General features: G+C 43.4%; 1 protein-coding gene across 1 annotated transcript in view; it reads right to left on the bottom strand.

The window, feature by feature from the left end:
- Positions 1-2,429: 2,429 nt before the first annotated feature.
- The window catches only part of LOC308695646 (histamine H3 receptor), a gene marked incomplete at both ends in the record, with an annotated part of 34,046 nt that continues 13,164 nt past the window's right edge, over positions 2,430-23,311 (bottom strand). The window contains one exon of the mRNA XM_081373828.1: positions 2,430-3,176. Coding sequence (XP_081229954.1) covers positions 2,430-3,176 — 747 coding nt within the window. The remainder of the gene's footprint in view (positions 3,177-23,311) is intronic.

Below are 23,311 nucleotides of genomic sequence, written 5' to 3'. Positions count from 1 at the left end.
TTCTAAGTAAATCTCAAGGAACATATTAAAATAAATCCATGCTGTGACCCCTTTAAATAAATGAAAAAAATATATATATATATTTTTTCAAAAAAACAAAAACGTTTCGAATACTTTTTTGAAGTGCAACTACTTTTCTAGGTGTATGAACATCTAGTTATGTAATATAAGTTTCCGGGTTTACTAATCCATGCATTGTCATTACAGCGAAGTTGAACGATTGTGTAAGCTTCCTGCAAAAAGTGTTAAAAATTGATATTATGACACCAGCCTAATGTTAACACATATTATTAACACATATTATAAGTCTATTTTTTTAAACTGTGTATTATAACATTTATTTATGGAAGCTTGTTTCCACCACGGAATAAAACAATTTAAAAGATAATTGCAATTTTTTATCTCACAATTCTGACTTTTTTCTCATAATTGCGTAATACAGTTGCAATAGAGCTGGTAAGTCCCGCCCCTTCCGCTAACCCCACTGGACCTCTAGGTTGAAAAATCGTCAATGCAAGTGAATGGGAGAAAAAATTTCTTTTCTGGTCCCGTTTGAATTGTGCCATGAATGTGAACATATGTTGTCTGTGAATTTTTTATATAATTTTTCATGTTACGAGTTTGACAGTATATGGTATGATTCTTCGGCTAGCAGTTGTGGAAAAGACATAACGAGAAAGACTACATGTCGCCTATGTGACGTCACCCCATAAAGTTGACTTACCCGTGGTTTTCGCCAACCTCAGCGATTTTGTCCTCTCCCTGAAAGAAGGCGGTGAAGTGCACCAAAGACACAGCCATGTTTAGCGGGATCCGTGAGCTAGTGTCCGTGTGCGAGTGGTGTTGACGTTTCAAACGCGTCGAAAGCAGCGATGAGTTGTAGTCCACAAAGTGCTCTCACACAAAGTCTAACCGTATCAAACTTCTACCCGCTAAATTGTAGAATTCTTTACATGAAAAATTATATTAAAAATTCACAGACAACATATGTTCACATTCATGGCACAATTCAAACGGGACCAGAAAATAATTATTTTCTCCCATTCACTTGCATTGACGATTTTTCAACCTAGAGGTCCAGTGGGGTTAGCGGAAGGGGCGGGACTTACCAGCTCTATTGACCCTTCACAGGGAGTTTGATTGACAGGCGATCTGACCAATCATAATCCGCCATCCGCCGAATCCGCCATTTCTGTCCGACAAAGCAGGAGAGTTAGTAGATTAACGTTGGAGGATTACTACAAGCTAAAACAACATTCCTTCTGATGTTCATTCATGTTTAAAACGATGCTATAAATTAACTATAAGGAAGAGATGATCGGTTCACAAGCAGCTTTAACTGAGGCTCTACAGAGATCTGTCACGACACATTAAAGAGACACAAAATGGTATTTATTGTTTACATTTCTTAAAAAAATAACCAAATTTGAAAGTTGAGACTTTGTTTCATATCAAAAGTAACCTGGTAACCTGTCCTGTCTGTCAGCGCGTTGTCAGTGTCCTCTCTGCTCCACAATGTATTTTGCAACAGTAACTAAAGGGGGCGAGTCTTTGCAAACGGTCAATTGCGAATTATAAAGTCAGAATTGCATGATATAAAGTCAGAACTGTGAGATGTAAACTTGCCATTGTGAGAAAACAGTCAGAATTGTGAGATTAAAAGTCTATGTCATGACCCCTTTAAAGCTACACAGTGTATTTTTTTTAAGTTGATTCTTAGCAAAAAAAACTTTGTTCTTTCTAAAATTATATGTGGTCATTAATGTCTAATTACTTCTACCAACTAATCAAGTATTCTCGTAAGCGTAGAATCTGCCATTTAGAATACATACGAGCGAGTCGCAGCCATGTTGTGCCTCCATCTTGAAAATATATTAGCCAAAGAGGTACATACATGGTTTTACACTCAGTGGCATCGTGACGAATGCGAGGGGGAGATTACTCGCAAATGCCAGCAGATCTGAAATAATACGGCCACCGTAGGAGTTAAAACGCCCTCGGAACGGGAGGGGCTAGAAAGTAATATTCAGTTGGTAGTCATATACAATTTCACCGCTAGATGGGAGAAAATCCTACACAGTGTAGCTTTAAATAAATTAAAATAAAAATGTTCCCCAAATAAAATACATTTAGAATACTTTTTTGAAGTGCAACTACTTTTCTAGGTGTATAAAGAAAAAAAAGTCATAACTGCGAGATGTAATCGTGCAATTATGAGAAAAAAGTCAGAACTGTGAAATGTAAACTTGCAATTTGCAAGAAAAAAAGTCAGAATTGTGAGATTATAAGTCAAAAAACAAATGCTGCAATTCACAAAAGCTGTCAACAGACCTGTTTTGAACCAGGAACATTCCTTTAACTGTATAGGCACTTAAATCATCTTTTTTTTAAACACTGTTTCCAGTACATGTGCGCTGATGATTCAGACACTATCTGTGTGCGCTGGATGGACGGTCCGTCAGGGGTATGGTGGTCCTCTGCCGAGGGCACAGGATCTTGACGAAGGCCCTCCGGAAGCTGCTGTGGCACAGCGGGTAAAGGAACGGGTTGATGGCTGAGTTCAGCCACAGCAGCCAGAACGTCACCTCGTACCAGTGATGCGACACACAGTCTCCTCTGCACGCCGCTCGCACGATCATCAGCAGAGTGTACGGCGCCCAGCACACTGCGAAAACACACACGATTATCGCCAAGGATTTCGCAATCTTCTTGTCCTGCCTCAGACGCGAGCGCTGAACGCACCGCATGGACAGACCGTCGCTCTCCGAGCGCTTCTTCTTGCTGTCTTCAGTCTTTTTGAGTGTCAGTGAGTTCCAGTAGATCCGCACGCTCACGCCTGTCCTCTTCCCGTACAGAGCCGAGGCATCCTGCCGCTTTGGAGAAGGGGATTCTCTTTTACTGCCGAGCCTCCTCCGACGGATGCTGAGGTAGATGCTGATGTTGAAGAAAGCCACGGATAAAAAAGGCGAGAAGAACTCAACCACTGAAGCAGAAAGCAGGAAGTACCAGGTGTAGTAGAACTCGGCGAAGCACTCGTCGTCCGGCACGCGACTCCTGCCGGTCAGCGGCTCCCAGAACAAGATGGCCGGTCCGTACAAGAGGAAGGCCAGAATCCAAACCGCTGCTATCTTCACCACAGCGAAGTGGGTCATTCCTTGCTTGGCACGATAAGATACCTGAAATCAGGGAAATAATATTGAATAAAGTTAAACCACTGTTTTTATCAGTTTTGTTTTATACAATTATTTAATGCAAAAAAATTATAAACTTGAGGCTTCGGTGTTCTTTAAAATTAAAAAATGGCTTTGTGTTTTTTTATTAAAATACACATTGCCTAAATCTATAGTGATTTTTTAGTCACAAGTATCAATTATTTTAACACATAAACAGCCATTTTTTTGAGGGGAAAACAAAGGAATTGACATGCTTTTAAACATGCTTTTTAAATGGCACATGAGCTTTGTTAACAGGACTGAGAAAACGTGCATCCATCTTCTGTTTAACCGCTCCTCAAGCCCGAGTTGAAGCCCAAGGACATCCAGCTTGTAAGACGTGTTAAGAAGAGTGGCTACTAGAGGAGGCAATGTGTTAATGGTAACACTGTTTTGAAATGAACATTTGCAACCAACTAAGAGAGCTATGTTTAGCACTGGTGAAATACAGTTTTTTACAATCACTTAGTTACTATTTTCAGAACCTTGATGCCATTTTTCACAACTCTAGACACAAAACTCAAAACGGTTAACACTTGTAACACAGGCTGTCTAATGTGCAAAACATTGCATTGTGCATTCACATCTTTAAAGAAATCTTGCACTTGCACAATCATTGGTTCAAAAAACTAATTTACTGTGAAATACCATTGAAACATAACTATAGATCACCCACACACAAGCAACCGATAGTTTCACTGTGTTATTGTTCGTACAATCATTAAATATTGTAGAAAAAAATAGGTGATGCAGGTTTCATTATGGCACTACATGTACAGTAAATACATCTCTGTAAAAGTACTGCAGTAGTAGAGAGAATACTACAGACTCAGTGGAATCATTGAACAAAGTTTTTAATATATTGATGCAAAACACTACAGTACAATCACAACATAGGTTTATTTATAAAACTAATCATCAAAAATAATCATCTATGAAATAGAAATGAAAAGACAGTACTGTAAAACATCAAATGCAGTGTTCTTGCTTGCTTGTACTAGAAACAAAACAGGAGTGATTACTGTACTTCTACATTGTCATCAACTCTGTGTTGTGGATTTGGCCACAGGTTCTCATCTACATCACAATGGATGTTTTCATTAGCCAAGCATCTTGGGAAAAACCTTCGGGCATGGCGAATCCAGGCCTGACACTGGTCTGCTGTGATGTCATTGCAGGCGTCATCCATGGCCTGGAGAAGAGTGACTTGTTCATGAGGGTGCCTATCATGAACCTTCCATCTCCGCGCGGAGAAAAATTCCTCAATCGGGTTAAGGAAGGGAGAGTATGGGGGTAAATACAGGGTGGTAAACTGTGCATGGGCCTGAAACCATGCTTGCACCACATGAGCATGATGGAACTTGACATTGTCCCACACAATGACATCTTCAGCTCTACAAACCTGATCGAGCTCTCAAGAAAGGTGACAAGGAGAGCTGCATTATATGGTCCAATATGAGGTCTGCGTCCCACCACACCATCTTCTGATATAGCCGCACACATGGTAATGTTGGCCCCATGTTGTCCAGGTACTTGGATGGTTGCCCGCTGGCCAATGAAATTCCGACCTCTCCTCCTTGTCTTGGCCAGATTAAAACCTGCCTCATCCAAATATATGAATTTGTGATGGTCGTCATCAGCATCCAGCTCCATCACCCTCTAAAAATAAATTTTGGAAAGAGATTTAGAGATTACTGTACAATGTAGAATTTTTGGGAATGTTTTTACAACAGCCATCTTGAAACTGAACTTACCTGAACATACTCAGTCCTCATTTGCTTCACTCTGTCTGCATTTCTTTCGAAAGGCACACGGTATAGTTGTTTTATAGATACCTGGTGCCTTTTCAGTATGCGTGCAATAGTCGGCAAACTTATGGATCCCACATTGTTGAACATGTCTTCATTGTCCAAGATATGCTGGCGAATTTCTGTAAGGCGAATATCATTTCTGGCCCAAACCAAATCGACCACAGCCTGCTCTTGTTGGTCAGTTAGAATTTTGCCTCTGCCTCCACTATTTGGCCTGGTCTCAATTCTACAGGAAACATTAGAGTAAGAAGACACTTGGTCTCATCACCTATTCTGTGATACACATTGGTATGCAGTCATTTGACAATTGAGAGTAGCATAATGTTTAGTGCATGCTGATAACTTACCGGTTCTCATTGCGGAAAGTTCTGATTATTGAGGCCACGGTTGACCTTCTGAGGTTTGGTTGTATCATTGTAGCCGCCTCAGTCATTGTCATGCCATGATTTATGACATGGTCTACAACTATTGCCCGAATTTCATTGGACACTCTATGCTGTTGCTGCCGCTGTCTTGGTCCGTGGTCTTGTCCTCTACCACGTTCCCCCACACCTCTCAAACGAGGCCCACGACCACCTCTCAGAAGGGGTGCCTGTCCTCTACCACGTTCCCCCACACCTCTCAGAAGGGGTGCCTGTCCCCTGCCATTCCTTTGACCAACACGTCTTCCACGTCTTCCTCCCACCACTGCTTGACCTCCATTGTGATCTAGATCACCTGCTGGCTCCATGTTACATATCACTATGCTCTTGCAATTGGATCCCAATCAACTCTTTATATACTCATTCCACAATGTGCACTCAATCATCAGTAACGAGTTGGCAGAATTGGACAAGCAATTACAAAGGCCTGAATATATACAGTGCAGTGCTGTCAATACTGTAAATAGTCTGAAGAGCTGGTACAGTATTTGGGACCATAGACACAGTGTCTGATGAAGCATTATTACTGTATACTGTAAAATATTAGGCTACATCCATGGATATTGTAGTCTAATTGGTTCATGCTCCACGCTAACTGGTGACAATGAATCTCGTTATCTTGAAACTTTCATGATTGAACAAACATTGAACAAACTGTTCATGATTTACTGTAAACATGGAAGATTGTTTGTCTGTTTCCATACAACTATGCATTAAGAGTAATGCAACAGTTACTTATCATTTTGAGCAGTTGTATCAATTGATAGTTAGATCATTGTAAGGAAATGAATAGACACTCATTTGAAATGTAATGTGTGAATTGCCTTTTGAAATAGTAGTACTTTGATGTTAAGAATGAAAAAATGATCTAAGTTTTATGTGTATTGTATCCAAGCAATTGAGAAAAGGGTTAGAGTTTTGAAAAATGTGCATTTTGATCATTGGTTGTGAGTTTTGTGTCTAGAGTTGTGAAAAATGGCATCAAGGTTCTGAAAATAGTAACTAAGTGATTGTAAAAAACTGTAAATACTATTGGCTTTCTACCGAGGCAGATAACATGGCTAACATCAGCTAGTTTCCCACTTCACGTTACTTAACAAAGCTGGGGAGAGCAGACTGTGTTTCTGTGATTTAGTACAATAATGAAATAAAGCTGGTATCACTTCTACTTTTGTTTAAGTCTTCCACAATTGTGTAAAAAAAAAAAAAAGTGTGTTGTACAAGAGAGAGAGAGAGAGAGAGAGAGAGAGAGAGTGAGAGTGTGTGTGCGTGTGTGTGTGTGTGTGTGTGTGTGTGTGCGTGTGTGTGACACACTCGCGCTCTATCTGTCCTTATGTGTATATGTGCATCAAGACTGAAATAACACTAATCAATTTTATAGCATTATTTGATATTATTCTTAGCAGTAGTAGTATATGTTTTCACATGAAATCAATAACATAAAATATAAAACCTGTCTGGGAATTTTTTAAAGAATGAAATCCCTAAGATGAGAACAAAAGAAAACAGAAGTCAGGGCTAGGTGCAGAAACAACTGGCAGAAGCGGTGTGGTTTTCTGCAACTACTGATGTTTGGACCAGCAATGGAGGTAGTGGAGAACCAGACATCCGCTTTACAGTGCATTGCCTCTCTCCAGATTGGGAATTGAAGCCCTCCTGCCTCTAAGCTGTGTTTCCCCCAGAGGACCACACAGCTGACAACATCTTAGATGTATCTGTAAACATACTGCAGGACTGACGAATCATGAATAAGTGTTTGTCTAGCATCACAACAGACCATGCAACCAACCGACCATGTAACTCTGTGTTTGGCTTGGCTGTTTTGGCCATAACTTAAATCTAGCTATAGCCAAAGTGCTCAAAATTCAAAGCGTTGACTCAGCTGTAAGAGTATGCAGGCATGATATACAGGGAATCTCTCGCAGCTGGAAAAGAAAGAGAGAATTTAGAAAAAATCAGGCAATCCTGAACATTCCTGAAAAATCACTCATTCATCATGTAGTGACGAGATGGGGGTCCACTTTCAAAATGATTGAGAGATTTCTGGAACAGCAGTGCAGTGCTCGCAGCAGACAGAAGCTCATGGCATCTAATGCCAAAAGACAGTGATGTGCACATTTTGGAGACGGTCTGTGGACTTCTGGGGCCTCTAAATGACTTCTTCTGAAACACAGACCACCCTGTTATCTTCGAAGCCTGTTATAGAGCACCTCACTGCCATACTGAATGAAAAGGAGGAAGATGATGCCCTCACAAAACAAATGAAAAAGGTAATGATGGATGATCTGCAACACCGATACTCCTCTGAGAAAGTCAATAAGTTGGTTGACATTGCTTGCTTCATTGATCGCCGTTTCAAGGGCAACTTTTCTCCAAACCAGGATGACACCATTATCTACGCTAATGTTAGTCTTTCTGTTTATTCCGAGATTTACTGTAGTCAGCCGGATCTGGGCACTGATCCTCAACAAACTCATCTCCATACCGGCGTGATAACTCCGATCCTCAACCAGATGGAACTGGATAAATATTCTGAATGTTCTGATCTAATCTGACTTCTGACCTGTAATGTTGCCTGAATCATAATCATTCACTGTTCGTTCGTTGGCCAGAGGAGGGCTGAGCGACTGAGCCTGGGTTATCCCAAGGTTTTTTTCTCCATTCTGTCACTGATGGAGTTTTGGTTCCTTGCCACTGTCGCCTTTTCTTTTTTCTTGCTTAGTTGGGGACACTTAATATTCAACAATATTATTGATCTGACAGCATTGACACCATTATATGAGAACTGAACTGAGCTGGATGATGACATCACTGTTTTCTCCAGAGTGGCTATATATATATATATATATATATTAGTGTTGCACGGTGTACGATACTTCAAAAGTATTGCGATACTCGGAAATTAAAAACGTCACGATACCTAAATTTATCAGTATCGATACTTAAAAAAAAAAAAAAAAACGCCTCCCTATGGACGTCTGTGTTTTTTTCCTGACGCACGCAGCAAAGAACCTGCCGTTGTCAGTGTCATGTGACAAAACACTACAGCGAGATGGTTGCATGTGCGAGCACAAGTGGTCCACGACTCGTTGAAAAAGATGACGTCTGACGCGAGGAGTGACATGGAAGTACGTTGCCTACCTTGCTCTGTTGCACGGTGTAAAGTAAATCGGAAATTAAAAACGTCACGATTCCTTAATTTATTAGTATCGATACTTCTAAGAATGACCACGTTCCAGATTTGTAAGGCCGGCGACACACTGGCTGCGTGTCGTGTCCGTTTTTATTTCGGCTCCCATGTTAACTGCCTGCGTGACACACGCGTCTGGGCGCAGCTCGAGACGCGCGGAAAACGCGTGCATGCTAGAATAGAACCGACGCCTATTTTTCACGCAACACGCAAGCGTGTTGGAAGCGTTAGAAATAGAATAGCAAAATAGAATAGGAAAATATGTTTCTATGTCATTTTGACACGAATACATATTAATAAATGACATTTTGATGTTTGAAAGTTTTGACATAAATACAATATAAATGTAATTTAAAAAAAAATGATCGATTTTCAAATATTGCACCTCTCAATTCAGACCGAATTATTCTGTAGCCTATTTTGCCGTCAACACTGCCGACGTTGTCTTTGCTGCTATATATTTACGTTTAACATGAAGTATAGGCCTTCCACAACTCTCTCCCCATATGTCAAATATATCACCAATGAGGCTTATCATATGTTACCAATATTAAACATTGTTTAATATAATCGCTGTTCATATTTTTATTCAAAGTTCAGAATCAAGATAAAGCTCTTATGTTTCTTATGATAAATGAGATAATGCTGCTAAATTTATAAAAAAAAATTACCTTGAATGTCATTGCTCTAATTTATTTTTTATATTTTGATATTTCATATTTTGTTCAAATGTTTAATATATCTGCTGTTCATATGTTCATTTATTAGTGTGTTATACGATTAGAATGTTGTCCCGGTTTTAAAATAAAGCACAGCAATGATATTTGAGAGTGTTTCTCCCTTTTCAGGAAAAGTATCGAAAAAGTATCGAAATCGCTATACTTGACTTGGTATCGGTATCGAAACAATAATTTTGGTATCGTGACAACACTAATATATATATATATATTATATATATATATATATATATATATATATATATATATATATATATATATATACACACACAACTGGTCAAAAGTTTTATATATATATATAACCAAATTAATAACTTTATACAACAAAAATGAACCATCACTGAACTTACTTAAGTTGGACCATGACGTTATTTTCTTCTAGATCTGCTGTACAGCAGAAACAAACTGTGTTGCATTATTTTACTGTTATCACTGTAAAGCTGCTTTGAAACAATCTGTATTGTAAAAAGTGCTATATAAATAAAGGTGACTTGACTTGACCATCAGGTTCACTGTAGAGGAAGCTGTTAACCTGGTGGAAATGACATCACTGCTGCCGCAGGAATTACCTGCTGATCAAGAGCAAGGAAGCAGCACTGTCCCTTCTCCTGCTATAACGAAGACAAATATTCGCCTTGCTTGCTGAAATTATTATTTTTTTTTTTTTTAAATTCAGCAAAACAACAAAGGGTCAAAGACGGAGAATTTGCACCCATCCTTCGGATGAGACGTTAAACCGTGGTCCTGACTCTCTGTGGTCACAAAAAATCCCAGGATGTCTTTTGAAAGAGTAGGGTTCCTAATCATCCCCATATACACTGATTGGCTTCATCACGGTCTCCTCTCCACCAGTAAGCTGGTGTGTGGTGGGCGTTCTGGAGCAATATGGCTGCAGTCGCATCATCCAGGTGGATGCTGGTTGGGGAGATTCCCCCCCTTCTATGTAAAGCGCTTTGAGTGCAGAGAAAAGCGCTATATAAATTATTATTATTATCAATAAGAAAGAGTGCCAGTGGAGGTTACATTGTATTTGTCTCAGCCTCCTCATGCTCATGATCAAGAGTGAACTCTCCTTGGCAAAGTATCAAGATCATTTCTCTGGAACCCAGCAACCAGTGTGCCCTCAGAGAGGGTGTTGAGATCTAGTGGACACATCCTCATACCTCACCGCTCCAAACGTAATCCAGGAAACGTGAACATGCTCACATATTATGGCATCATAACTTGGACTGAAAGAAAGATGTGTAGAAAGTGAGCATGTCTCCAAAAACCTTATTGAGCTTCAGGCAGGGCCATCACTAGTGGGGTGAAAATTGGTGACCCCACTGTCCAGGGGCCCACTAAATCCAGTAGTATGCTACATATTCCCCTACTCTTATATGAATCATTATAGTGTATATTACAGTGTCAACTTGTATACCTGAGAGTTTAATGAAAACCACAAAAACATGCAATTTAGTTAAATATGTTTAGCAAATCTCTCTCTCTCCCCTCCATAAAAATGGTTTAGTCCAATGGTTAATTATTCCAGCTCAATTAGTGACAAACGGCAGAGGGACCCAATGAAATCACATGTCTCGCCCCAGCTAGTGCTGTTGCTTCTTTTGTTTCTGTGAAAAATCACTTTCAGAGTCTTGAGATTTTGATACCATGCGATGACTTTATTACAAAGCCAAGTTGGTCTGTAGAGCAACTCCAGTTTGTTGTCTCTGACAGCCTTAAATACAGTTTTCCATATAATCCAATCAAGGTAGAGTTAATGCATTTCCTATATACTGCTATTGTGGATCTTATACTATACCAAGCAACACAAGAGATCCCAGTTCATCACATGTTTTCTCATATGATGGTAGCACAAATATTCTTCATTGCATGGCAGACTATTGTAAGACTGGAAAAACTGGAAGAACTGGAAGAGAGAGCTGCTCTCTGAGACAACAAAGGAAATTAACATTTGAATAATAATAATAATAATAATAATAATAATAATAATACATTTTATTTAGAAAAGCGCCTTTCAAGGTACCCAAGGACACTGTACAAATTGGTATAGTAAAGAACATACAAAAAACTAAAATACAATGCAGCTACATCCATGATGGAATTCACTGACAGTATAGACAGTACAGTCAGCTTGGGACATAGATTACATACACGGTACATAAAATGCCAAGATGCAGAGAAAATATAAACACCCTCAAATGGCATACATGAGTGCACTGAGCACGAGGTGAAGACAGTGCAAGCAAAATCAGCGGGCTGACAAGAAAGCTAAACTAAAAAGATGTGTTTTTAATTTAGTTTTAAAAATGGATACACTTGTGCTTTGGCGCATCTCAAGCGGCAGGGCATTCCACATTTTAGGACCCGCCACACTAAAGGCCCTGTCACCCATGGAGCGAAGCCGAGATGTAGGAACTGCTAAGAGACATGCATCACTAGAGCGAAGGGTGCGGGATTGCAGGTATGGGGTGAGGAGATCTGATAGGTAGGAGGGGGCCAAATTATGTAGGGATTTATAAACAAGGAGAAGGATTTTGTAATGGATGCGGTAGTGGACAGGAAGCCAATGCAACTGCTGGAGGATAGGAGTAATATGATCCCAGGGCCTGGTGCGGGTGAGAAGCCTTGCAGCAGAATTTTGGACATACTGCAGCCTATTTAGGATTTTTTCCGTTTTTTTTTTCTTGATGTGATAAATGCATGTATAAGTGTTTCTGCTGCAGATGAGTTGAGGGAGGGGCGTAGTTTGGAGATGCTTTTGAGATGGAAGAAAGATGTTCTGGTGATATTTTTAATATGTGACTCAAAAGAAAGAGTAGGATCAAAGATTACGCCCAGATTTCTAACTTCAGCAGAAGTTGTAGTGAAATATCCAGGGATAGATAGCTGCAGATTTTTAAGTTTTTTTAGAATGTTAGGGGTGGAAATAAGAATAGCTTCTGTCTTATCTTGATTGAGTTTGAGAAAGTTTTGAATCATCCAGTTGTTAATGGCATTTAAGCAGCTAACCAGATTGGATAATGATAATGTGTGAGTGGGATTGGTGTGAATGTAAATCTGAGTGTCGTCTGCATAACAATGGTAATTGATACCATAATGTTGTATTATCTGGCCAAGGGGAAGGATGTAAATTATGAACAGCAGGGAACCTAGGACAGAACCCTGGGGGACACCATGTAAGAGGGGTGAATTTGGAGAATCTTGAGTGGTCTGGTTTGTCTGAAGCTGTTTATAAATCAAGCTAATTTTGCTGTGGAAGAATTCAAGGAATTCACAACAGAGTTTAGTGGATGGGGTAAGTGGGAAAGTTTTAGTAGGTTGGGTTAACTTATTAATAGTGGAGAAGAGGGCTCTCAGATTGTTATATCCTCTGTCAATGATGGTGGTGTAATACATGGTCTTAGCCTGGTTGAGAGACTCTTTGTAAGTGGAGACATGATCACTGTATGCCAGGGCATGGACGGTTAGACCAGTCTTCCGACTAAGTCGCTCTAGCTGACGTCCAGCCGCCTTCATTTTACGAAGCTCAGGTGTGAACCATGGAGCAGAGTGAGTGAAGGAGACTAGGCGTGTCTTCAGGGGTGCAAGAAGATTAAAAGAGTCAGCAAGATGTGTGTTGTACAGCAGGACTAAGTCATCAATACAAACATCCAATGGCTCCATGATGGATTTCGAATTTAGAGTGTCTAACAGAGCAGCTGTAGTAATATTCTTAGTGTTCCTATATGTGATGGAGCGAGAGTCACGTTGGCGATGGAGAGGCTCAGGAACAACAAGATTGAACATAATGGCTCTATGGTCAGACACAGAAAGATCTTTAGGACACACCTTAGTTTGCATGATGCCGGCGGTGCAGACAAGGTCTAATATATGGCTTTTTGAGTGGGTAGGGAAATCAACATGCTGAGTGAGGTCAAAACAGTCTAACAGATTCAGAAATTGTACAGCAAAATTACAGTTTCCAGAATCTACATGTATATTGAAATCGGCAAGCACCAGGATGGATGAGTACATAGGACTAACAGATGCGAGTAATTCAGAAAATTCCTTAATAAAAACAGAAGACATTTTTGGAGGCCGATAAACAAGTAATAACAGGAGCGGTAACCCACCAGTGAATTTCAAGGCTAGACATTCAAATGATGCATAATCCTGCACGGGCACTGATACAACCCTATAGCTGGAGCGGAAGACCACAGCAAGGCCACCTCCTCGGCCAGTTAAACGTGGCTTAGCAACAAACTCATAACCAGGAGGAGTAGCTTCATTCAATGTAATAAGATCATTTGGTATCTGCCAAGTTTCATTCAAACAAAATAAATCAATACCAGCATCAGTAATGACATCATTGGTAAAATGTGCTTTGTTGTTAAGAGACCGCACATTAAACAAGCCAAACTGCGCATTTCTAGAGGCAGGGTAGTCCAGAGAGGCTTTTATCAGCTTTATGGAGTGTAAGTTCTCAAAGTCGACAGTTCGCCCCGCAATAGGCGACGTCTCTCTACGAGACAAACTCCACAGTGAATCGATGTTGTTAGAGTGGTGGTAGCGAGCAAACTTCCGACCAGAGCCCCTATGTAAATATTTGGGATGACGCAGCAGACCAAGATGTTGGTGTGCACAGAGAACATCTGGAATTTTATAGACTTTGTTCCTGAGGTAGTGGAGATAAGTTGACAAGTATCTTAATGCCATGCCAGAGTCATAGAGGAGCCCATGTGTATAATTAGGCTTTCCGTAGCATAAGTATTCTGGCCCATAGACAAGAAACCAGAGCAGCGTCACGATTGTTAAATGCATTAGGAAGGGGTATGTGTAGAAAACCATTTAGCTCAGTCCAAACAAGTGTACCAAACACAACATCAAATAGCCATGCACTCAGACCCAACCTCTGTAAACTTAACACGTTAGCCAACAGGGCAACCACTTTGCACTCTAAGGGACAAGCAACGGAGGTGGCCAAATCCCTTGAGTAGCAACAACAGTTCAAATAGGCTGTGCGGCAGCTGCCCTTCAGTTTGGCAAACACTTAGCAGTCTTGACCGAGCCAAACAATCCAAGCAGATGAGTGAAATAATTCCACGTTTAGGTATCAGTCAATATGCGTAGTACGTTAGGTCTCCTGGCCGGGTCTAGCAATCCAGCACGAAATAAGCAAGCCTCCAGGGAAACAGGGCTCAGTCCAGCGCCTGCTACAGTGATGTTATGCTGTGATGCTATCACAGATCCGGTAACGTTTGAAGATTCGGTAACGTTTTGCTCGCATAAAGCAAAACAGGGAAAAAGGGGGGGAGGAGCAGCAGCTGCCCGTCAGTTTGGGAAACACTTAGCAGTCTGACCGAGCCAAACCGAGCCAAACAATCCAAGCAGATGAATGAAATAATTCCACGTTTTGGTATCAGTCAATATGCGTAGTAGGTCTCCTGGCCGGGTCTAGCAATCCAGCACGAAATAAGCAAGCCTCCAAGGAAACACGGCTCAGTCCAGCGCCTGCTACAATGATGTTATGCTGTGATGCTATCACAGATCCGGTAACGTTTAAAGTAGCGCACGAAACATAAAACAAAACATAAAACAAATATACTGGGAACAAACAAACAAAAACACCGGAGAGTAGCGGCAGCCAAACGCGCCAGCGTTCACTCGGGACCGGAAACTCGAAACTCACCATTTGAGACGCAAAGTCTCACCTCAGAATACATCTCTTCCCCTCTTCCCCCACTCCCCCTCTCTCAGGCTGAGACCACATGAAAATTACCCCAAAATACATATGGTTTGATGTGAATAATTATCATTGAGTATTATACATGTTTGGTATCATTTGAAATGTCTCATTTCCAAATAAATAAAACAAAAGGTAATAAGGTTTTTAAGAGTTTAGAGATAGCTGGCACACAAAGGAAGGTGGTCTCTAGACAAATGGTCTCCTACCCCAAAAGGTGTCAACTCTGAATGTAAATTCCCATTGTTAGCACATGTTTCCATGTGAAAGAAGTTTCTGTCTATATAATGGAATGCAACGAGAAGATCGGGGCCCTTTCTGTACTTCAGATTAGCCTGTGAGGCTGATAGCGGCCGAGACTCTCAGCCTCATGTATTTCTTAAATGTCGGGTTTGCATCTCTTCTCTTTAATCCAGAGCTTTTGATGTTTTGTATTGATTATCTTTGAATTGATTATGTAATTGGCATGATACATTTACCTGACATAATAAATTGTTACATTTGATTATTCTAACTGACTTTGACATTATTTTCATTAAAGAGTTAAAAAGAATAGTCAAAATCTGCATGATTAGGTAGTCCAGAATAATGAGCTTGAAACACGGACAACATTGCATGTGACATGACCAAGTCTTTATTAACTAGACTAAACATTTAAACTACTCTAACATACACATACATGCATACAGTTTACCAAGGGAAAGAGAGCTGAAGCAGAATACAGGAAAGCAAGAAGTTATAGCATTGTTTGAAATTCAGCAGATCAACAGCCTTGAGCAAACCATCAGTTTAGTTCTAACACGCCCTTCTTTAAAAGGGGTAAGGATACTTAATGTATCAAATAATGAGACTAAGTTTGATACTTGCATGTCTCGCCCATTTGAATTAAACTGTCCTGATGCAATTTGTTGAGGCTCCAGTTGATATTTGCTGATGTTTTCTTGATGAGAGAGAACCAGTGGTAGTCAGAGGATCTTTGGTGAATGGAAAGACAAGGCTCGGGCATCTGTTCCGGATGCCTCCTGGACCCCTTCCCGGGAAGGTGTTCCGGGTGCGTCCCACCAGGAGGAGACCCCGGGGAAGACCTAGGACAAGCTGGAGAGACAATGTCTCCCGCCTGGCCTGGGAACGCCTTGGTGTCCCCCCGGAAGAGCTAGAGGAAGTGTCTAGGCAGAGGGAAGTCTGGGCATCTCTGCTTAGACTGCTGCCCCCGTGACCCGGCCCCGGAAAAGCGGAAGAAGATGGATGGATGGATAGACTAAGAGACGTGATCTTGTGATCAGTGATTTTTAAAGTGTAAGATGTCACACCCTTTGGAGGGTTCTGAGCCAATAAGAAGTTGTTCCCTTTGGAGGGAATTTCTTTACAACCTTTTTTTCAAGCAGGCCTTTGAATATGTAATTTGATTGGGTGTTTAACAAAAGAATCTTCAAGATTCTTATAATACTAATGCGTCGCAAAGTTAGCAAACTTTTATGTAAATTAGCAAATGGGGGACGAAGATGGGAGTTTATAGAGACTAAACTTGCTACACATGATTTTGGTTAACTTAACTCTAGCATGCAAGTCTGAAAAATTAATCCAAAAGAGCTAAATGAATACATAGGCCAAACCACATAAAAAGAAAATCATGAGATAGGAAAATTAGACACGTTTATACATTTCATTCCTTTTAGGGTCGTAAAAAGTCTTATCAGTCTTAATGTGTCTTGCAATCTCTATGAGCTGATGAGCTGAATCAGATGTGTAAGATGAGGGAGACACACAAAATGTGCAGTGTTGGGGGTCCACATGCACCCACTGACCTTTTCCAAATCTTTACCAAGTCCCACTTGACTTCAAACTGAACACAGCACTTTTTCTAAATGCTATACTGAAGTGATGTCTAGTGTGAAGACACCCTTGAAGGATGAACGATACTGCTTTTCGATCCGATACCTTCAAGGCAAGTATTGTCAATACCAATACAAAACAATACCAATACTTCTAAACTTAACTTTTAAATCATAATTTCTAAAGATAAAAAGATTAATTACACCCACTTAACATTCTATTTGTAAGTCATGTTTTTAAGATTCAATAAGCAGTAATTGCAAATTATTAGTTTATGTTTTCATGTACACTATAAGAAAAAAATTCACCTTTAAGCCGGGCTCGAGTTTTTCAATCTTAACCGATTGTGAAATCTTTTGTGAAAACGATTGTTGCATCACGCACATAAGGAGAATTTTTTTCTTTCAAATCTCAAACCTGCACACACTACCAGATTTAAAAATTGTGGCGCATCACACACTTCAAATATTCTTAAGATTATCGTGCCAGATTTAACACCACACGTGATCTCAAGTGGATGTAAACAAAATGGATACTGTGTCAAGGCAACTTGCTGTAGACATGTGAGGAGACATTATAAAGGCAGTTGTGTTGTTCCCACATTTCGACTAGCTGTTCCTGGTTTTATCCGCTGTCTACCGGACTTGTACAGCTGCTTGTTGTGTGCGGTTGCCATTTCAAAAGTTCCTTCACTTCCGTCTCCTTGTAGACTTGTCTCTCATTGGCTATTGTGGAAGTATTGAAGTAATCATAATCTCAATCATCCTGATTAAAAATCCTAAATATCAAACATGTTTGATATTGTCAGGACAGCCCTGATGCGTCCGTGAGCAGATCGGGAGGTTTAAGATTTGAACAGAAAAAAATGCCTCACATTACCAGATAATCTGGCCTGAACATCAGAACCGACCGATGCTATGGACGCGATTTATTTCTCTGCATGTCGGGAGGGGTAAATCAGACATAAATTGGCCTTAACTCCTGTAGTCTGAGCCTGGCTTTAGCTTCTCACTGGGGCAGTAACCTTATAACATGTGCATGTTAGTATTATAAGTGTCACGGTTTTGGTCTGGTTCTTTTTTTGTCATGTTTGCTTCCTTGTCTGTCATGTGATCCCTTGTAGTCATGTGATCCTGCCATGTGTCTTGTCATGAGTTTATTGTCTGATTGTTTGATCATCGTTCACAGGTGTCCCTTGTCTAGTCATTAGTCTTGTGTGTATTTAGCCCACATGTTTGCCGTGTGTCAGGGTCTTGTATTGCTGATGTAACCACATAGTAAGTTCTTATTCCTGAGTTTATTTTTGCCATGCCTCGCCATGTTTTTGTTTCTATGTCTGTTTCTGATTTTCATTAAACTGCATTTGGGTTCTACTTAAACTTGCTTCCAGTGGACCTCTTATTACATAATACAAGACCAACCATGAACCCAGCAGCTGCACTCCTAAATCTACGGCAGGGGAATCGTCCCCTGGAAGCGTACATTAAGGATTTTCTATGTTTCACGGATCAGGTATCTTGGGATGAGACTTATTTAAAATGGTGCTTTCAAAATGGATTGGATTATGAACTCGCTGAGTTAATGCCTTCATTTGATCACCATTCTACACTATGCCAGCAAATAGACTTTATTTTGTTTTTAACTGGTTCTAATTACACAGTGGGTGAGGTGGAGAACGTGAGGTTTGATGAAGAACTCCACAACTCCACAATATTCGCCATGCCTGAGTCTCTCCACGCCATGCCTGAGTCTCTCCACGCCATGCCTGAGTCTCTCCACGCCATGCCTGAGTCTCTCCACGCCATGCCTGAGTCTCTCCACGCCATGCCTGAGTCTCTCCACGCCATGCCTGAGTCTCTCCACGCCATGCCTGAGTCTCTCCACGCCATGCCTGAGTCTCTCCACGCCATGCCTGAGTCTCTCCACGCCATGCCGGAGTCTCTCCACGCCATGCCGGAGTCTCTCCACGCCATGCCGGAGTCTCTCCACGCCATGCCGGAGTCTCTCCACGCCATGCCGGAGTCTCTCCACGCCATGCCGGAGTCTCTCCACGCCATGCCGGAGTCTCTCCACGCCATGCCGGAGTCTCTCCACGCCATGCCGGAGTCTCTCCACGCCATGCCGGAGTCTCTCCACGCCATGCCGGAGTCTCTCCACGCCATGCCGGAGTCTCTCCACGCCATGCCGGAGTCTCTCCACGCCATGCCGGAGTCTCTCCACGCCATGCCGGAGTCTCTCCACGCCATGCCGGAGTCTCTCCACGCCATGCCGGAGTCTCTCCACGCCATGCCGGAGTCTCTCCACGCCATGCCGGAGTCTCTCCACGCCATGCCGGAGTCTCTCCACGCCATGCCGGAGTCTCTCCACGCCATGCCGGAGTCTCTCCACGCCATGCCGGAGTCTCTCCACGCCATGCCGGAGTCTCTCCACGCCATGCCGGAGTCTCTCCACGCCATGCCGGAGTCTCTCCACGCCATGCCGGAGTCTCTCCACGCCATGCCGGAGTCTCTCCACGCCATGCCGGAGTCTCTCCACGCCATGCCGGAGTCTCTCCACGCCATGCCGGAGTCTCTCCACGCCATGCCGGAGTCTCTCCACGCCATGCCGGAGTCTCTCCACGCCATGCCGGAGTCTCTCCACGCCATGCCGGAGTCTCTCCACGCCATGCCGGAGTCTCTCCACGCCATGCCTGAGTCTCTCCACGCCATGCCTGAGTCTCTCCACGCCATGCCTGAGTCTCTCCACGCCATGCCTGAGTCTCTCCACGCCATGCCTGAGTCTCTCCACGCCATGCCTGAGTCTCTCCACGCCATGCCTGAGTCTCTCCACGCCATGCCTGAGTCTCTCCACGCCATGCCTGAGTCTCTCCACGCCATGCCTGAGTCTCTCCACGCCATGCCTGAGTCTCTCCACGCCATGCCTGAGTCTCTCCACGCCATGCCTGAGTCTCTCCACGCCATGCCTGAGTCTCTCCACGCCATGCCTGAGTCTCTCCACGCCATGCCTGAGTCTCTCCACGCCATGCCTGAGTCTCTCCACGCCATGCCTGAGTCTCTCCACGCCATGCCTGAGTCTCTCCACGCCATGCCTGAGTCTCTCCACGCCATGCCTGAGTCTCTCCACGCCATGCCTGAGTCTCTCCACGCCATGCCTGAGTCTCTCCACGCCATGCCTGAGTCTCTCCACGCCATGCCTGAGTCTCTCCACGCCATGCCTGAGTCTCTCCACGCCATGCCTGAGTCTCTCCACGCATGCCTGAGTCTCATTTTGCCACAGCCATGCCTGAGTCTCTCCACGCCATGCCTGAGTCTCTCCACGCCATGCCTGAGTCTCTCCACGCCATGCCTTCGAACAAAATGGCTGCTGCTACATCTGAGCCTTCTATGACAGCCACACTCACCATTTTTGCCACAGCCATTTGGCGTGTGTGGTCGGTTTATACTGTACCTGATCTCGCCACGTCTGCCCAGCCAGCGCCTGATCTCGCCACGTCTGCCCAGCCAGCGCCTGATCTCGCCACGTCTGCCCAGCCAGCGCCTGATCTCGCCACGTCTGCCCAGCCAGCGCCTGATCTCGCCACGTCTGCCCAGCCAGCGCCTGATCTCGCCACGTCTGCCCAGCCAGCGCCTGATCTCGCCACGTCTGCCCAGCCAGCGCCTGATCTCGCCACGTCTGCCCAGCCAGCGCCTGATCTCGCCACGTCTGCCCAGCCAGCGCCTGATCTCGCCACGTCTGCCCAGCCAGCGCCTGATCTCGCCACGTCTGCCCAGCCAGCGCCTGATCTCGCCACGTCTGCCCAGCCAGCGCCTGATCTCGCCACGTCTGCCCAGCCAGCGCCTGATCTCGCCACGTCTGCCCAGCCAGCGCCTGATCTCGCCACGTCTGCCCAGCCAGCGCCTGATCTCGCCACGTCTGCCCAGCCAGCGCCTGATCTCGCCACGTCTGCCCAGCCAGCGCCTGATCTCGCCACGTCTGCCCAGCCAGCGCCTGATCTCGCCACGTCTGCCCAGCCAGCGCCTGATCTCGCCACGTCTGCCCAGCCAGCGCCTGATCTCGCCACGTCTGCCCAGCCAGCGCCTGATCTCGCCACGTCTGCCCAGCCAGCGCCTGATCTCGCCACGTCTGCCCAGCCAGCGCCTGATCTCGCCACGTCTGCCCAGCCAGCGCCTGATCTCGCCACGTCTGCCCAGCCAGCGCCTGATCTCGCCACGTCTGCCCAGCCAGCGCCTGATCTCGCCACGTCTGCCCAGCCTGAGCCAGTCCTATACCCCCTGGCTCTCCCCAAGAAAATTTTGGGAGGGGGTAATAGGATCATGGATAGGACCATGGAGGCGGCGACGCCATGGTCTCCCACACATCCAGATCCACCCTGGCCACCGGAGATGTCTGGTCCACCCTGGCCACCGGAGATGTCTGGTCCACCCTGGCCACCGGAGATGTCTGGTCCACCCTGGCCACCGGAGATGTCTGGTCCACCCTGGCCACCTGAACTGTCAGGTCCGCCCTGGCCGCCGGAGCTGTCTGGTCCGCCCAAGCTTCGTCACGGCCCTGGTCCGCCCAAGCTTCGTCACGGCCCTGGTCCGCCCAAGCTTCGTCACGGCCCTGGTCCGCCCAAGCTTCGTCACGGCCCTGGTCCGCCCAAGCTTCGTCACGGCCCTGGTCCGCCCAAGCTTCGTCACGACCCAGTTCCGTCCACGTCATGCCACGTCCCTAGCCCTGTCCCCCTGCACGGGCCTGGCCCACCATCCCTCCCCCGGGGCCGCCTCCGCTCCACCACCCACCTGGACTTTTGTGTTGCTGGGCGTCGGGAGACGCCCTTAGAGGGGGGGATTCTGTCACGGTTTTGGTCTGGTTCTTTTTTTGTCATGTTTGCTTCCTTGTCTGTCATGTGATCCCTTGTAGTCATGTGATCCTGCCATGTGTCTTGTCATGAGTTTATTGTCTGATTGTTTGATCATTGTTCACAGGTGTCCCTTGTCTAGTCATTAGTCTTGTGTGTATTTAGCCCTCATGTTTGCCGTGTGTCAGGGTCTTGTATTGCTGATGTAACCACATAGTAAGTTCTTATTCCTGAGTTTATTTTTGCCATGCCTCGCCATGTTTTTGTTTCTATGTCTGTTTCTGATTTTCATTAAACTGCATTTGGGTTCTACTTAAACTTGCTTCCAGTGGACCTCTTATTACAATAAGATACAAGTACACCTTTAGTATTTGAAGTAACACCATGGTTATTTTTAATTAGTCAAACAATGGTTACTGTAGTAAAACTATAGTTCATTTTTGTAACGGACTACCAATGAAAGTGAGATTCCATTTGTTTATTGTGAAATAACTCCAAATTTTACTGGCCATCTGTCCGGGTTGTTTCCCTGCCTTCAGCCTGAGATGCTGGGATAGGCTCCAGCATCCCTACGACCCTTCAGAGGACAAGCAGTTTGGAGAATGGGTGGATCGAAGAGGGTATGGTGCCAATGTTCTTATGATCTACTTATGCTTATGATGCCTTTGGGAAATGCAGCTGTTTTGATAAGTGCTGCAAGTGAATCATCAGATGAACAGGAGACATGGCTCTATCCCACACTATTATTCGCCTATTCATATTTTGCACTTCAAAGCTTTTTTTATGCATTAATTTATGTGCTAAATAAACAAAATCTCTGGTTAAATACTAAATATCCCTCTTAAAGTCCCACTGTAGTCAATAATTGTATCCCTTAAAACTCATATTTGATCACCAAAATGACATATTAAACGTTTTTTCCTGTGAAAAAAATAAAATTCCTCCTGCCTTAAAATAGCTTGAATGTATCTCTACACCCTTGCCTCATTTAGTATATGCGGTTCAATGAATATGCAAATTAGCCCCGCCTCCACTCACTCACACCAGCTCAGAGATCCACTCTGGACTTTAACACTTAAATATCTCAACACAGACTCCACATTACTTTTAGCACACCATATTTATATGTAAGTGAACACATGGCGTTTGAGAGCTGCAGCAGCGATCAACCTTTTCAGCAAATAAAGAGGCCAAGCTGTGAGATGACATGGTTATACTCTTCAATACTTTTTACACACTACTTGCTGTTACTTTATTTGTCATTTTGTCACTATTCACTACTCTAACTCTCAAACAAAATGTTAAATTCAGATGAAAAAGTGTTACAAAATAACTATAGCAATCGATAAATTAACTGAAAAGTCAATAAATCAACCAAGCAATTATCAAGACGAGATAAAAAGAATAAAGAGTTTAGAATTTATTACTAATCCATTATCAGAGTGCTAATTACAAATAATCTCTTAGCATATTTAATTTCAAGACAACAAAGTGTGGCATTGCTCCACTGAACCAGGATCACCACATAGAAACCAAATAAA

The sequence above is a fragment of the Scardinius erythrophthalmus genome, assembly GCF_964197995.2.
Source record: "Scardinius erythrophthalmus genome assembly, chromosome: 9".
NCBI lineage: Eukaryota > Metazoa > Chordata > Actinopteri > Cypriniformes > Leuciscidae > Scardinius > Scardinius erythrophthalmus.
Note: the sequence above shows the minus strand (reverse complement) of the source record. Positions and strands in the feature narration are given on the sequence as shown.